The sequence below is a fragment of the Anabrus simplex genome, chromosome 7 (genome assembly GCF_040414725.1).
Source record: "Anabrus simplex isolate iqAnaSimp1 chromosome 7, ASM4041472v1, whole genome shotgun sequence".
NCBI classification, from domain to species: Eukaryota; Metazoa; Arthropoda; class Insecta; order Orthoptera; family Tettigoniidae; genus Anabrus; species Anabrus simplex.
In genome coordinates, this window is record NC_090271.1 from 114531365 (window position 1) to 114547968 (window position 16604).

The 16604-nt window shown below is 39.6% G+C and overlaps 1 protein-coding gene across 1 annotated transcript in view; it reads left to right on the forward strand.

Moving 5' to 3' along the window:
• Nucleotides 1-759: 759 nt before the first annotated feature.
• Nucleotides 760-16604, forward strand: part of LOC136877321 (stimulator of interferon genes protein homolog) — a 95599-nt gene continuing 79754 nt past the window's right edge. Inside the window, exons 1-3 of the mRNA XM_067151264.2 lie at nucleotides 760-836; nucleotides 7466-7541; nucleotides 12330-12441. Coding sequence (XP_067007365.2) covers nucleotides 7530-7541; nucleotides 12330-12441 — 124 coding nt within the window. The 5' untranslated portion in view covers nucleotides 760-836; nucleotides 7466-7529. The remainder of the gene's footprint in view (nucleotides 837-7465; nucleotides 7542-12329; nucleotides 12442-16604) is intronic.

Sequence of the window (16604 nt, forward strand, 5' to 3'; positions counted from 1 at the left end):
TCCGCTGTAAAAGTAAGGTGCTGCTAACAATTTGAATGAACCTTGTCCATGCCGATAAATATATTGCAATACCGTATCCTTTGTCCCCAGTCTTCTCCAATGTCATATCGTAGATGTGTCATATTTTTATTGTGTGCGATAGAACAGCGTTCAGTCATTACAAACGGTTGTCGATATAACAACTTTCCATCGCGTGCTCACTTTATCATCTGTAAGATGCATCACGCATACAAGGGGAACCCCAGCGTGCCTGAATCTCCTCCACACGACATGTCTGCTCCTCACTCACGGTCAGGTCAAGTATCTTTGGTTTGGCAACGCTGCGAAAGTAAAGGCATGTGCGATGCGAAGATCACGAGTAAGACCAAAGGGAGGTTGTGTCGAGTTATACAGTAGATCGAGTGTACTGTAGCCTACTTCATACTTGCTGAAAGGTGTCAAGGACAGGGAGCAGGTACTACGTTATCCAGTTTGTGAGACAAATATTCACAATACCAGCTTAGATTAAATCTATTTTGTTATGCCCAGCGAACTTTGGTATTTTATAATTTTAAAACAAATTAAGTCTTGTTTAGTTTCTCATTGGAGACTTCGTGCATATTCTCTTTTTGTTGCAATTATATGTTGGGATTACGTATTAACGACTAATCTTCTTTGGATCTTTGCTTTGGATTGTGCTGCCTGATGTCTTTTTGGCAGCCTCCGAATGGAGGAAGTAGAAATAAATGCATTTCTAAATAAAATAAATACCGGTATCTAATTTAGTTGAGTGATCTTTGAAATGGACACATGCCGGAAGATTTACGGAGTGAATTCTGTTGGTTGAAATACAGCAGGTAGGTAGGCTTACTTTTTTATGGTGGTGGGTACAGTAATGTTTTCGAAATACTGGTAGCCTATTTAATGCAGCCAATGACCAAATGTGGGCAGACTCTTATCTCGACAGTTATTAACATTTATTAATACCGTACACGAAGAGAACCCAGAGCAAATAATTTTGTATAAAAAGTGTCACTCCACGTTATGTTAGAATTCTAGGCCTATTTACCGAGCTCGATAGCTGCAGTCGCTCAAGTGCGGCCAGTATCCAGTATTCGGGAGATAGTAGGTTCGAACCCCACTGACGGCAGACCTGAAGATGGTTTTCCGTGGTTTCCCATTTTTTTTGATAGGGGCTTTACGTCGCACCGACACAGATAGGTCTTATGGCGACGATGGGATAGGAAAGGCCTAGGAGTTGGAAGGAAGCGGCCGTGGCCTTAATTAAGGTACAGCCCCGGCATTTGCCTGGTGTGAAAATATTTCCCATTTTCACACCAGGCAAATGCTGGAGCTGTACCTTAATTAAGACCACGGCCGCTTCCTTCCCACTCCTAGCCCTTCCCTGTCCCATCGTCGCCATAAGACCTATCTGTGTCGGTGCGACGCAAAAAAAAAAAAAAAGCCTATTTAACGCCAGCCAGGCTGCACGCCAGCGCTTCGTAATGGATGCTGAGGAAGAACTACACACGGGTGATTCGAATCGTTATTCCACGTAGGTACGCGGGCAATTTGAATCGTATTCCATGTACGGGACCCCCGTTTCCGTTGTAATCCTTCCCCCACCCTACTCCCATTAGGCCTACCCTGAAATATTTGTATACCGGTAGTTGTTTTTCTCGTATTATTATTATTATTATTATTATTATTATTATTATTATTATTATTATTATTATTATTATTTCCGTCTCTGTAGCGTAATGGTTAGCGTTATTAGCTGCCGTCCGCAGAGGCCCGGGCTCGATTCCCGGTACAGCCAGAAATTTAAGAATGTGAGGAAGACTGGTACTGTATATGGTTAAAATGGCACATGTAGCTCACCTCCATTGGGAGTGTATTTGAAATCTCAGAAGGAGGACATACTATTATTATTATTATCATTATTATTATTATTATTATTATTAGGTATTGTATGTGTATGTTTAGTCCTCAGCTCGAAGGCTGGTTGGATCCTCAACAGCTCTGCCATCAGCTGTCATAGATGGCCTAAGCATCACTGAAGAGGCGTATTAGGGAAATGAGGAGTGAGGTACAGTAGTTTCCTGTTGCTTTCCTCACCGAGCCAGAAGTTGCTATTACATATCAGTCTGCCAAGTCCACTGAACAACCGACCCTGTGAGCAACATTATCACACCATTCATAGCAGGGACTGGCTGCATAAGAAATGGCGTTACAGTACTAGCATCACTCGTACCTCAGTCACTTTCATTTTGTCAAAGCCACGGATAAAGCTGAGACAGATCAATGAAAGTAACAAAATACTAGGTTCTGCCAGCAAAGGCATAATATCATCATCATCATCATCATCATCATCACCACTACCACCACCACAGAAATAAGAGGCTTGGTTACTTATTCACCAAAGGTATCATGGAAGGGAATCTAGGAAGAAAGTGATCAGAATTTGAGTGAGAAGGGCACTCCCCTATTTGAGGTTAAGAAGTATTGGAAAAATAAAAGTGAACATTCATCCTGAATGAACATCAATTCCATTCTCAGTCCTCTTTAACACTAAATGCCAACCTCAGAGTCAATAGTAGGCCTAGACAGAAAAGAAAAGCACCAAAAGAAAAGGAATGAAATCAACACAAGTATGCACGACGTGTTAAAAAGAAAAATACAGGGTCTTTCGTTATGCTTGACAAGGACTTTCTCGTTCAACCTTGGTCGCCAGTGATGGTTCAGTTGCTGGCTACCTTGCGTGCGTATGTACGGCAGAATATGGTGCTCAAAATCATTATCATGCATTTTACTCACCATGTTTACAGTTTATGCTCAAAATCATTATCATGAATTTATCATGCATTTTACTCACCATTTTTACAGTTTATGCTGAAAATGTTCCCCAAGTGCTGCCAAACATAATCAGCATCTCTTAATGAAGTTTTCGGTTACTCTCCCAAGTTCTTCAGCACTGATGGATGCAATTACAGCTTATTTGTTGTCTTTAAGTTTATAGTGTGTGATGGTTGTTCCCATAAACTACATTTTTTAACATTCCCCAGAAATAAAAATCACATGCCATTAAATCTGGGCTACGAGGGGGCCACAGATTTTTACTTATGAATATGATCCTCGTACCAAACGTGCTTCAGTAAGGAGATAACAACTTTTACGTCTATTTTTATTGTTTACTGAACCTGTACGTTTGAATCTCTTGGCCAGTTATTTTACTGTCCGATTGATAGGAATGGGTCTCCCTGGAAATTTCGCTCAAAATTTTTGTCTTGTCCTAGCGCACGATTTTCTGCACTTAATGTAAGTATTGTGCAGATATACACATTCACGCAACAAATATTTCACATAACATTACAGCAGTATACATAATCACGATAAAACACTATACAATACGACATACAGTATGTAGCTTCATTGAATACCCTACTATCCTGGAGCTTAGCTCCCAGCAACTGCAGAAAGTGCCGGAAACTGCGTGCGCCAGCAACCGGTAGTGGTCTGTCATCGGCGGCCAAGGTCGAGCGAGAAAGTCCTTGCCAAGCATAAAGACCCTGTACTAATGTGATGGCACTGACGGTACACTTTCTATTCCAACACATTATATTTTTAAAAATATAAATCCACAGCCGCAGCATCTGTGGCGACCAAGGCTGAAAAAAAAAATTGATATTAAAATTTATGTAGCTATACTTTAGCTATTGAGCCAGCCCTGCAGTATAGGAGTAGCATGCCTGCCTCTTACCCAGGGGCCCTGGTTTTGATTTTCAGCCAGGTCAGGGAATTTTACCTGGATCTGTGTGCTGGTTCGAGGTCCACTCAGCTTACGTGGTTACAGTTGAGGAGCTATCTGACGATGAAATGGCGGCCCCAGTCTAGATAGCCAAGCATAACGGCTGAGTGGATTCATCATGGTGACGACACAATACCTTGTAATCTGCAAGTCTAAGGGCTTAGTAGCGGTCACTCGGTAGGCCATGGCCCTTTGGGGCTGTTGCACCATGGGGTTTGGTTTGGCTTATTCTCTACGTATTATCTATAGAATTACAAATATACTGTACAATTGTGTAGACATTTCCACAAAAGATTTAGTGATCATAGTAGAGTATATTAACATCATTTCATTAAATTACATTTAGCAGTCATAATCATTACATAATTAATCTTCATGTGATGGAGAATACAAATACAAAATCATTCTTTCATGAAAGGAAAACTGGAACCGACAGGTTACCATACATTTGGTAATTTCTTAAGTTATGTAATACATAAGAGGTCTTTAAGTCTGAAAATCATTCTTAAAATACATGAATCTGTTGGTATAAAAGTGACCAAATTTCTGAATATTACCAACATTAATGAGCCTACTGATATGCTGCATTCCTGTGTGCTACATTGCAAAATCAGCCACGCAATATCACACCACACTTCCACTTCAGTCTGTAAATAATCCACAGAAAATATGAGCACATGTAAGTGAACAGATTGTGAGGAGAGTGTGAGTTGAACGAGGAAACTTGTGCATACGTGCAGAGCATTATCTCTGTCTCCATCATACACTCCACTTTCCCTCCCCCCGCTTCTCTTATCTGAAGCAGCGGCTTGTGCTCTGGCATAGCAAATACGGCGAGTTCGTCAGACTGAATCGTGCACCTGGAAGTAGCAAAGTAATCTCATTTTCTCGATAGGAAAACATTTTTCCGCCAATCCGATTGCACCATCGTTCTTAACATAACACGAAGAGCATCCCTGAGTTTTTTGTCGGTATAGTTCTGATACACCCTGGATATATACAGTATACCAAGTGGTACAGCTGCCCCTATTCACTCAGTTTTAGGCAGCCTGCAGATTACAGCCTAACCTAAAAACATTGACTTGGCTCCTCACAGCGATGTCTGGTCTTGCTATGCTCTGTATAATTCGTTTATTTGTGTCAAATCAGCATTAACAATAAAATACCGAATGATTGTAAAGAAATCAATTGAAGATATTATCAAAATTTATTAGGATCAACCTAATTTTGAAAATATCTTAAATTGATGTACATTTCAATACAGACCAAATATGAAATTTGTAACAGGTAATGATTGTAAAGAATCGTGAAAATTCTGTATCACAGAAACTTCATGTACAGAGAATATGATGGCTGAATGACTAGAAATAGTGTTGATATAACGCTGGCAAATGACAACTTGTGATAGTTGAGCATGCTTGAGTTAGAGGAGGAAAGCAGTGTTCGTTTATCGGAGGTTCGAGTCCAATTTAGGACAAACTTTTTATTTCGTTGTTAAATGTTTGTGTGAGTCGCGTTGTTGAAGACAAATCTAAATCATGATCAGTTCTCATGTTGCAGGTATGTTACGTTCATTTCTAAGTAGCTCTAAAAGAGCTATTTGCGGTAAAATAAGCTATTACCAACAGAGGTGCAAGGTGCTTTGTGCATGGCCATTCAATTAATGAAGGAAATGTTCAAAATGACCACCTCCTTCGTTAATGCATACCTGAGTACGGTAGAGGTGAGTCATTCTTGCTTGCGGCAGCATAAGTGGTGGAATCTGCCCGCACTTTGCTGTGCTGTTTCACGTGCCCTACGTATAAAGTCTACTTCATTCATTGTAGCCGTTTGCCATATAAAAGTAACTTTTGAGAATTAAGGAAGTTAAACCTTAATAAGTTAAATCTTAACCATGAATGCCTTAAGAGTATAAAAATTAAAATGAAAAGCTCATAGATAGATTTGATCTCTGAATCTGTCAGAAAAATCACATGCTGGCTGTGATTAGTACCATGTAGCCACTCTAGGCGACAAAGAGTAGGTCTCGTATCTCTGTACCAGTGGAATAATCTGCGCTATTGCTTCGAAACTGATCTTGTATGTTACAAGTTCTAAACTCAAATGTGCGTACAGGTTTCCCTTGCTGCAAACACCACAGCATGCTAAAGAATCATGTCTCTCTTAAGCCAGATAGTTGCAACCATTCCCTACGACTAGAGTATGTACCTGTTACTTGGTTAAATGAGTCCAGCATTATGTGGTAGTATTCACAATTAATTTGTCCGTAGTTGGTGCTTATGTGGCAATATTATGTCTGTTTATTATAACTTCCTTAGAAGAATATCTGAGACTTCAGAAAAGTCTTCGTAAAGGATGCCTAGAGGGTAAGAAATGAAAATTTAAAAAAGGTATGACTCAATAAGGTGGGTCGACCATATTATTAATTGGTGTGATATCTTGACACGGTATTGGAAATTATACCTTCCGTAGGCAAATTAATCTGGTGATCTAGGACCTGTTGTTGGTAAGGTACTAGTGTTTCTGCTACGCGATGACTAGCCTGTGCTGATTGTGAGGCTGGTGGTTGCCTATGGCAAGAATAGTATTCTATTTTTACCCTGTCTCACGGTTGGTGTGGGTTAGTGAGTTGCTGGGCAGTCACGAGTCATTTCACCCAGGTCATTTATTTAACGTGGGGTTATCAGATAGGTGTTGGTTATTATTGAATTCTGTCAGCCGGTAACAGTGTGGGTGACTTGTTGACCCTGTGTCTGGACCTATTCAGGTCTTAACTAGTTTATCCGTTCTGTTTATTGGTTGCTGGTAGTTCTCTATTTCCAGAGGATCCTGTGCCTCTTAATGAATTTAACCAGTAACCTGGTTGTAGTGTAGTCACCTGGCGTGTGGTCTCCCTCAAGTTTCCAGCTTATGAATTTTCTGTCTTGCTTTTTAAAACCTAACCTGTTATATCTGAGAAATTCATTCTGTTCACCTCTTAAAGTTAGTTTGGTTCAGGTGTGAATATTTTCTAACCCTCACTGCTCCCTGTAGCTTATACAGGTACATCTAACATGCCTAATTCTGTACAGCTACTGCCTGCTTGAACGTCTGGCTCTTACAACTCTGTATTCATAAGGAGAGCGAAAGTTCTTGCTTCGTAAAGTTACTGATGTGTTACAGCCTTATGGTCCAGTTTAATGACTTTATTAAACACTGTAATGGTAGTAATTACATAGCGTAAGCTGTCACATCTGCTGTACAGCATTCACTTGCCATAGATTATACAGGATCTTTATTTATTCTTGGCAAGGACCTTCTCGCTAAAAGTCTGATTTCAGATATTGGCAAACAACTATCAGCAATCACTGGAGACTCCTCTTCAACAGAATTCCGAGGCAGCAGATAGGAATTGCTATCCAGCGAGGAAATGCTGCCAGTGTTATGGGCACATTTCCGGATAACGCTCCACTGGACAAATTCTTTTATCTTACACCTTGGACTTTTGAGCTGGAGCAAAGCATTAAAACAAATGATAGTTGAAATATTATTTTGTAATTATATAAATGTATGTAGTTATTGTCAGCTCGTATTTTAATTTGTTAAAGTACATCAGAAAGTAACTCTCATTGGGAAAAGTAATTTGCCAATGCAATGGGATGAAATAGCTAAGTTAACATGATATTTTTATTGTTACAGATCATTGGGGAGCATTCAAGAACACTGCTTGAGGAGGCTATAGCTGCATTTCTATACTGTAAATATGGATGACCAGGTATAATAATAATAATAATAATAATAATAATAATAATAAGTAGTAGTAGTAGTAGTAGTAGTAGTAGTAGTAGTAGTAGTAGTAGTAGTAGTAGTAGTAGTAGGGGTGGTGGTGGTGGTGGTGGTAGTAGTAGTCTCAAAAATTTATAGTTTCCAATGACAGACCAATTAAGTTGGAGTTATGAATTTGCTCATTCAGGACAGATATTTCAAGTTTCCCTATGGGAATAAAAATCTACACTTAAGAAAATGGAAATTGCAACACCATGAAGGCGTTGGTCATTTCTGTTGATTTTCAAGATATGAAACGATGCCATGTAGGTATGTAAACGATCAAAGTTTCAGACTCATTGGATTGTTGCTACAGGTCTCCCCACGTGATTGGTCGCGGAGGAATCAACTCCAGTATACAGATTCTGGTGTAGCGTAGTTGACTTGCAGTCTGTGCAGTGAAGTGTTCCCCGTCAAACATGCCTCGACGACAGAGAAGAGCACCCTATCAACGACTGTCACCGTTTGAGAGGGCTCGGATAATTGGGCTGTGTGAGGCTGGATTATCGCTAAGGACTGTCGCTGCACGTGTTGGCCGACAGACATCTACGGTACAACGTGTATGGCAGCAGTGGTCATACGAAGGTACCCACACTTGTAGACCTGGCACAGGCCCAGCATGACAGACAACTGTGAGAGAGGATCGCCGCATCATTTGGATGACCCGGATGGAACCCCATGCAACAACAGCACAAATTTGAGCAGCTGTGGCACCCCACGTTACACAACAAACAGTTGGTAATCGCCTGCGTGCAGCTGGCTTACGAGCCTGTGTCCTTGCAGAAGGTGTTCCATTGACCCCACAACAGCGTCGTGTAAGGCTGGCCTGGTGTTGAGAAAGATCGATGTGGGTTGACGAATGGCATAGGGTCGCCTTTAGTGATGAATCGCGCTTCTGTCTTGCCCGCAGTGATCGCCGGAATCATGTGCGCCGACGTACCGGGGAGAGGGGCCGCCCAGATCTTATTGTCAAGAGCCACACAGGGCCAACACCAAGCATTATGGTCTGGGGAGCTATTGGCTTTAATGTGAAATCACAATTAGTGCTTGTTGAGGGCACTACGACTGCTCAACAGTATGTTGATAGGGTACTCAATCCAATGGTTGTCCCTATGATGGCGAACATTGCTAATGGGATGTTTCAGCAGGACAATGCCCGGGTTCACACTGCACGCATCTCCAGAGAAGCTCTCCACGACATCTCAACCTTAGAATGGCCCGCCAGATCCCCGGACCTAGGTCCTGTTGAGCATGTGTGGGACATGATGGGTCGACAACTGGCCAATCGTCCTCAGCCACCCACAACTCTGGAACAGCTGACCCGTGCAGTGCAGCAAGCATGGGCCACAATTCCTCAGGAAGCGATCCAGGGCCTTATTGACTCCATGCCTCGACGAATTCATCAGTGTATTGCAGCTCGTGGTGGGCACATCCTGTATTGTTTGTTGTCCAAACTTGCGATCAGAGGGACCTGAAAGTGTAATCATCGAATCACAACTGAACGGTCGTCCTGCATGTTCAATTGCAGCAATGTAGCACCACTCCTTCTGGGTGTTGCAATTTCCATTTTCTTCAGTGTATATCATAATATACCACTTAGGGTCGGTTCAACTATCTGCTGGTAAACTAGATGGCAGCTAAGCGGGAGGTAAACTATCCGGGGGTGTAAGTCAGCTGGTACTTCGGCTTGTGTGCTACCACCTCAGTGTAAGTGCTAGGTGGCTACCTGGAGCTAGACACTGATACGCGGGGTTGGCTAGACTGATTTTCAGTGACTTCTAGCTTTTGACTGAGGTGCTCTCTATCATTAGATATATGAAGCTCATTTCGATTCTCTTATTTTCCTGTGCATACATCTGCTGATTAATCACCAGCAAGCCTAATAAGGGGAGTCTGTAGAGCTATGGACAATAATTTACGTCAAGCTTTCGTGAGGTTAATGTATGAGGTTCAAGATCAGTACCTAATTGGGCTTAAAATCTCAAGATTTTAATGTTTACATTTTATGTCATTTATAAGCTGTCATGTAAGGCAGCGTTTTGAAAAGTATTCTCTTAGTAAAGTGGTCAAGTTGATTGCTTCAAAATGGAAGATATGCAGGTTTTCTTTGTCTTTTAAATTTAAATTCAAATTTATTTTCATTCCCCGCCGATGTTCTTAACTTTCTTTTTACATGCTTCCATATACATAAATACACACATTTTCCTTATAGGATTATTGCCTTTGAGCATTCTATCTGCAGGCTTTGTGAATTGTTTAAGTATCTCCACAATCCTCTATTTGCAACTAGCCCTTTGACCTCATTTAGTTCATTCTAATATATAACTTTATGAAGATAAAGATAAAGAACAAATTGGGGTAAATATCCATTTATAGAAAGAGGAATTCGGGAATGGAATATCAAGGGAAATGTTTAGATTTCCAAGTTCTGTGAAATCATTTACGAGAGGACTAGGTAGACAATTGATGGGGAATCTGCTACCTGGGCGACAGTCCTAAATGCATTCTCAATGATGATTGGAATTAATCATAATATCACTTTCAGTAAGTAGCACACATATAGGCCTAAATCATTTTCCTAGTAGAAATAATATTGTGATTAAATATTTCAATTAAATACATTATCAACAAAAGAATGTATGCGAAGAGGCATCCAGATGAATACAACAGGTAATTATGAAAATAAAAATATTCAGCATAATGTGAACTCGAATCTTCATACCTCACATTATGAAGTGATAGCCATTAGGCTACGAGATCACTTGGGGTGACGCAGATACATACAGTAAGTTATACCTGACTTTCTCACCATGTTAACAGCTGAGATTCAGACTGGCTATTGATGCTAGGTTGAAAATGTGCACACTCCTTACAAGTTCAAGAACTATGCACATGCCTCCCATAGAGCTGCTTATGTCTTGGAGAGTGGAAACGCCGCTGGACGGTCTGGGTTTATTTGTTTCATTACCATTATAAATTAAACTGGTTCGTTAGTGTTACACAGTAAGTTATTGCTGCAATACAAGATATCTACAATGTGTGTTGGAAGGCCAAGACACTGTGCATCTCAAAGCAAGCAATTAACGAGATCGGGGTACAGGAACTAACAGCAAGGGGGAATCGAAACATGTGCACATAGAGTGCAGTATTGTTTTATTTTACAATGTACAAACTGAACACAAAAGTCCTTCAAAATAGTCCTGTTGCACATCAACACATTGGTGCAAACCTCTGGAATAGGTTGACTCTGTACCCTGTTCGTCCATGTCACCCTCAGAGGTGTCACCTTCATCAATGGGTGAATAGCTGTATGTTCGTAGAATATATTCACAACTGCTAATCCCATACTAACACAGAAATCCAGTAAATCTTCGGTTTCCTATTAACTTCCATATTTTCCCCACATTTACCCATGACCTACTCATATCCATCAGTTCTATTTCCAGCTCTTGCACTAAAATTACCCATTAGCACTATTCTATCTTTGCTGTTAACCCTGACTACAATGTCACTCAGTGTTTCATAAAATTTATCAACTTCATCCCCATCTGCAACCTCACATGGTGAATAGCCCAAGACATTCCTCCAAGTGCTACACATCTACCCATGTCATTCACTCATTTACATGCCTATCAGAAACTACCGGTATGTTATGTGCAGTAGTATTTCTGATGAACAGTCCCATCCCACACTCTGCCCTCACATTTTAACACCTATTAAGAACACTTTATAATCTGCTATCTCTTCCTTTTTATCTCCCCTTAACTGAATATGATTAACTCCTAACATAAACAGACGCATCCTCTTTACTGACTCAGCCAGTACTACTTTCTTTCTTCCATATTTAATATTGATACCTCCCTATCAAAATCCATTTTGTTTGCTAAGTTGTTTTTAGGGAGTTCCTCGCCTGTCAGATGGAAGTGGGACTCTGTTACTCCCATAGGTCTGAGGATTGGTATAATATTCTGACCGAGCGAGCGGCTATACAGTTTGGGGTTTGAATTCCGCTGTCGGCAACCCTGAAGATGGTTTTCCGTGGTTTCCCATTTTCATACCAGGCAAATGCTGGGCCTTAATCAAGGCCATGGATGCTTCCTTCCTATCCTGTCATCGCTATAAGACCTATCTGTGTCGCTGCATCTTGAAGCAAATTGTAAAAATAAAATTTGAAAAAAAGCAAACAAAAATGTTCTGAGCATGCTTGATAAAAATTCTGTGAAGCAAGATGCTACCCTACTTACACATAGTCCTAGAGAGAATCTCTCCTCTAACCTGTTAGGGAACATTGGTAGATTGTATAGTCCTAGGTCGCTGAGCACAAGGAGGGCAATGACCCAGAATGTGTCTGAGAAGCCACTCCCATTCCATCCATAGTAACTAGTATCCTGACTCTCAAGGACCAATTGGGGTACTAGGCCATTCAGCCATTGCCCATGGTTCACAAAATAATATGTGACTACAATAATCCAAACCAAGAACTAGAAATTCGTATTAATATATTGCTCAATGATTGACGTTTGAACAATAACTTTTGATTCTGGGCCTGAAAATCTCTAGTATGTTTTTATAATTAAATCCAAGAAAATGATTAGGTAGTCAGCCCACAACTTAGATTCTCTATTCATCAAATCCCCTGGAATTATTATTACTGATGGAGATTTTCATCATTGTCTGTTTCAGTATTATCTTTCCAATTTCTTGATCATTTAATTTTGAAAGTCTTTTTCTTACCTAGGTGGTTCAAGAGAATATTGAAGGGGAGGTTATATACCCTGATAACTTTCCTAGGAAGAGGCAAGCAAGAGCTGAGTGGTCGGCTGTAATATATGTTGTGGTTGTGATCCTAGGTAAGTTCTTGTGGGTGTCTAGTTTTGTAATTAAATATTAGAGTTTCCTTGCAATTAATGGGAACAAACAAACAGGCATTGAATCAAATCATATATAGAAAGATAGGAACATGAATAGGATAAACACAATGCAGGTGAGCATCAGAAGAAGGAACAATTAAGAAGGTGACGAAGGACAAACATGAAAAAACCAAAGGGCCCTGCTATCTTCAAATATCCGTCATCCATCCCAATTCTTCTACATCCATTTCATCTCAGTCCTGACAACCTCATTTCTTCTTATCAGGTGGGGATAGGGTGACCAGATGTCCTGCTTTTCGCAGGATACTCCTTTTTTTAACACCCTATCCTGTGGTCCACGAAGAGGCTCGAAAATTGTATAAATATCCTGCTTTTTATAAAATATCCTGTGAAAATACTGCGAAATATTTTTGCATTATAAATGGTTTCATTGCTTTTGCAGAATATGGTATATGTAATTATTAATGTTTTAAACGAATGAAAGGGGACGAAAAATAACGAATATTTAATTTAAGATGGCTACAGCTTCAAATATAAACACTCCTGTTTCCGGTTGTCGTTGTGGTCGTTACTTTCACGAGGGGAAGAGCAGTTTGGAGCAGTGTAGTTGTGTACTGAGGAGCTGCTAGCTGGTACTGGCGTTGTGACAACTCTTTCACGGCTTTGAGTATAACGTAGGCAACGGTACTGGTGATTATCGAGGTGATCAGGTAGTGTAGTTTAAGCTAGCCGTGGTAATAATGCCGAAAGTTAAAGGTAAATGTGTACTAAATGCCAAATTGCAGTTTCTCTACCCGTTTATAGTACCAGATAAATCGAAAAGCGATGTCCGCTGCACCAAATGTTCACCTTTGTTTTCAATAGCAAACAGCGGGAAAAGCGAGATTGTACGACATTTGGATACTAAGAAGCTCAAACTCGCTGACAATGCTGCTGCATCCAGCTCATTTCTCACTACTTTCTTTCGTGGAGCTGAACTGGGGTCAGCTGAACGGAAAATGGCAGCTTCTGAAGGCAGTTTTGCATTCCATACTGTTAAACATAACCAAACATTTCGCTCGGCAGACTGCACGTCTAAACTGCTTCAGAAGTGTTTCAAACCAAAATATTCGTGTGCTAAGACAAAGTGTGAAGCTATTGTCACTAATGTGATCAGTCTATTTGCGATATCTGAAGTGAAAAAGGACTTGAAAAATGTGAACTATGTCTCGGTCTACACAGACTCTTCAAATCATAAATCCACCAAACTTTTCCCCATTCTTGTTCGCTATTTTATTTACAACAAGGGGGTACAGGTAAAATTGTTAGATTTTGAAAAACAGGTAGGGGAAACTGCTGACATTATTTCGTCATTCGTCCTGAAAACGCTAAATGATTTTCATCTTGAAAGTAAAGTGGTTGGACTTTGTGCAGACAACACTAATACTAACTTCGGTGGCTCATCTCGGAAAGGTTCCAAAAATGTTTATTCCATCGTGCAAAAGTCTCTTGAGAAATCGATTGTTGGTGTTGGTTGCAGTGCTCACATAGTCAACAATGCAATACAAACTGCTGTGGACTGTCTTCCAGTTTGTGTTCAAAGTGTAGTGCAAAAAATCTACTCATATTTTCACATTTACACTGTACGCAAGGCCTCCTTGATTGAGTTTTGTGATTTTGTCGAAATTGAGTACCGGTATTCCAAAGTTCTTGGTTTCAGTAGAACAAGGTGGCTTTCCTTGTTACCTTCCATTGAACGAGTACTGAAGTTGTATCCGGCCCTGAAATCATATTTTGAATCACAAAGCAGGTGTCCAACTGTAATCAAACAGTTCTTTGATGATCCCTTGTCTGAGGTGTGGTTGAATTTTGTGCATACTCAAGCAGCAATTTTTCACAGTGTTATTCAGTTATTAGAGGGGCAACATGTTATGTTGGATGCTTGTAAAGTACTTGAGGATCTCAGGAAAAAGCTCTCAAATAGGCTAGACTGTGTGTTTATACCCTCAGTTGTTCAATCTAAACTAAAGAACCTTGAAAATGATGGCTTAGTTAATGTTTTACATTTCAAGAAAAATGTTGAAATATTTTACTCCACTTGCTTGGAATACTTAGACCAGTGGACTTTTCATTTTTCTGAACTCAGTGTGTTAATTTGGGCAGATCTTAATTCTGTGTTCGAATGGAGTGATGTACATAGGTCATTAGATTTTATACTTAAGTACACTGGGAAAGATATATGTGATACAATGTTTTTTGATGAGATTGTTAATGTCAGGGAATATGTCACAGTTACTAAATTAAAGGAATGGAATTCGTCTCGTATACCAAATCAATTGAGGTGGGTGGAAATATTCACTAATTTTGAAGATAGGAATATTGGCTTCAGGAATATAGGTGATATTGTAGAATTTGTGTTATGCTTGCCTGCAACAAATGCTCCTACAGAACGGGTATTTTCATTAATGAACAATCTGTGGACAGATGAAAAATCCAGGCTAAAGCCTGAAAATTTAAAACATATGGTAATCACGGGGTGCAACTTGGATTATAACTGCGTAGAGTTTTATGACATACTGCGTGGAAACTTAAAGTTGTTGAAGACAATTCATTCAAGTGAAAAGTACGAGAGCCTGTCACAGTGACTTCACACTGCAACGTGTTAATGTAACACTGAACACTGTGTGTTGTAATGTAAACAAATGTAATAGCATAATAGGTTAGTAGGTTAATAAAATTTGGTAATTTTTGTTATTGGAACATATTACTTCCTTTTTATAGCATCTAAAAATCACATTAAAAAATGTTTTATCATGCTGTAGTGAGTAATAATGTACGATTCGTTGTATTGTTTTTACGCTTGGTATCGTTTAACAGGAACGAGAAAAATTGGCGATCAAGTTCGCTGCTAGATCATACTTACGATCAGGTCCTGCTTTTTGTCTCTGGATATCTGGTCACCCTAGGTGGGGATCATCAACACTCACTGAGGGGGTCATATTGACCACCTTCAGTCTTGATGTGGGAACTGTGAGATAAGAAGAACGCTAAATAAACACAAGAAAAGGGAAGAGGTAAAATAATGAAGATCAATACAGGTTAAAAGACTAGGAACACAAAAGAAGGAAATGCCCCATCCAGGGCTGAATTTATACATTAAGGTGCTCTAAGCTTGTCAGAATTAGGGATTCTCACAGTCATCACATCACAAGGTTACTCAGTCAAAGATATCTGTCTCCCATAATCTCAAGAACCATAGATTAGGGAGAGGGTGTTGTTTATTGTAATTGTTTCATAATTTGTGATACATGCATCATCATCATCATCATCATCATCATCTTCCTTCCAAGTATTGGGCCATGTGTCCCGTTATGGTCTTGCATTTTTCTTTTTGCAAGACTTGAAAGCAATCAAATGTCCTTCCGATGGGTTGCTAGCCTGAAGGAAGTAAGAACATGTTTTGAGTACCGGTATACAAAAATTAGAAAGAATAACCTGAAGTGAATGTTGAAATTGTGTTAATGAATGGAACTTTCAATGAATATTAATATAAAATGCAAAACAGATGATTAGAAATTGAACAGAGAAAGAATAACCTGAAATTAATGTTAGAATTGTGTTGATAGATGGAACTTAAAAGAAAATCTGAAACATAAATGAATATTAATATAAAATGCAAACAAAACCTCAATGAATTTCAATATTGTCTTTTCAGACTATTGGCAATAAGGAAAAAATAGGGCACATAGTACAGACTAATAGAACTACTGCAACAAAGTAGGTCCATACTATACCTTAAATCTGCGTACCTCATGGCTCTAGACTTCAACGTAGTTATATTGTCTAAGATTACCTTAGGCAAAATTCAGTTCCTGGCTGACATGTATCACATCATTTTCTTCCCTCAGTTTCCTACTCCACATTCCCCTAATAATGTTAAATAATTTTGCGATTCTGCCTGGGTGCATCCATTTTCTGTTCAATAACTTTACAATTGTATACAGCTGATTTTCGTTATCAATTTTTTCTTACATCCTCCTCATCTAAAAATTTCTCTCGTATTTGTTTTATCTCTGGACAATCTTTTACCATATAAGGTGTACCCATCCCATTTCTTCAGAACATAGTAAAGATTTATTTTTAGCGTGCATCACTTCTTATTT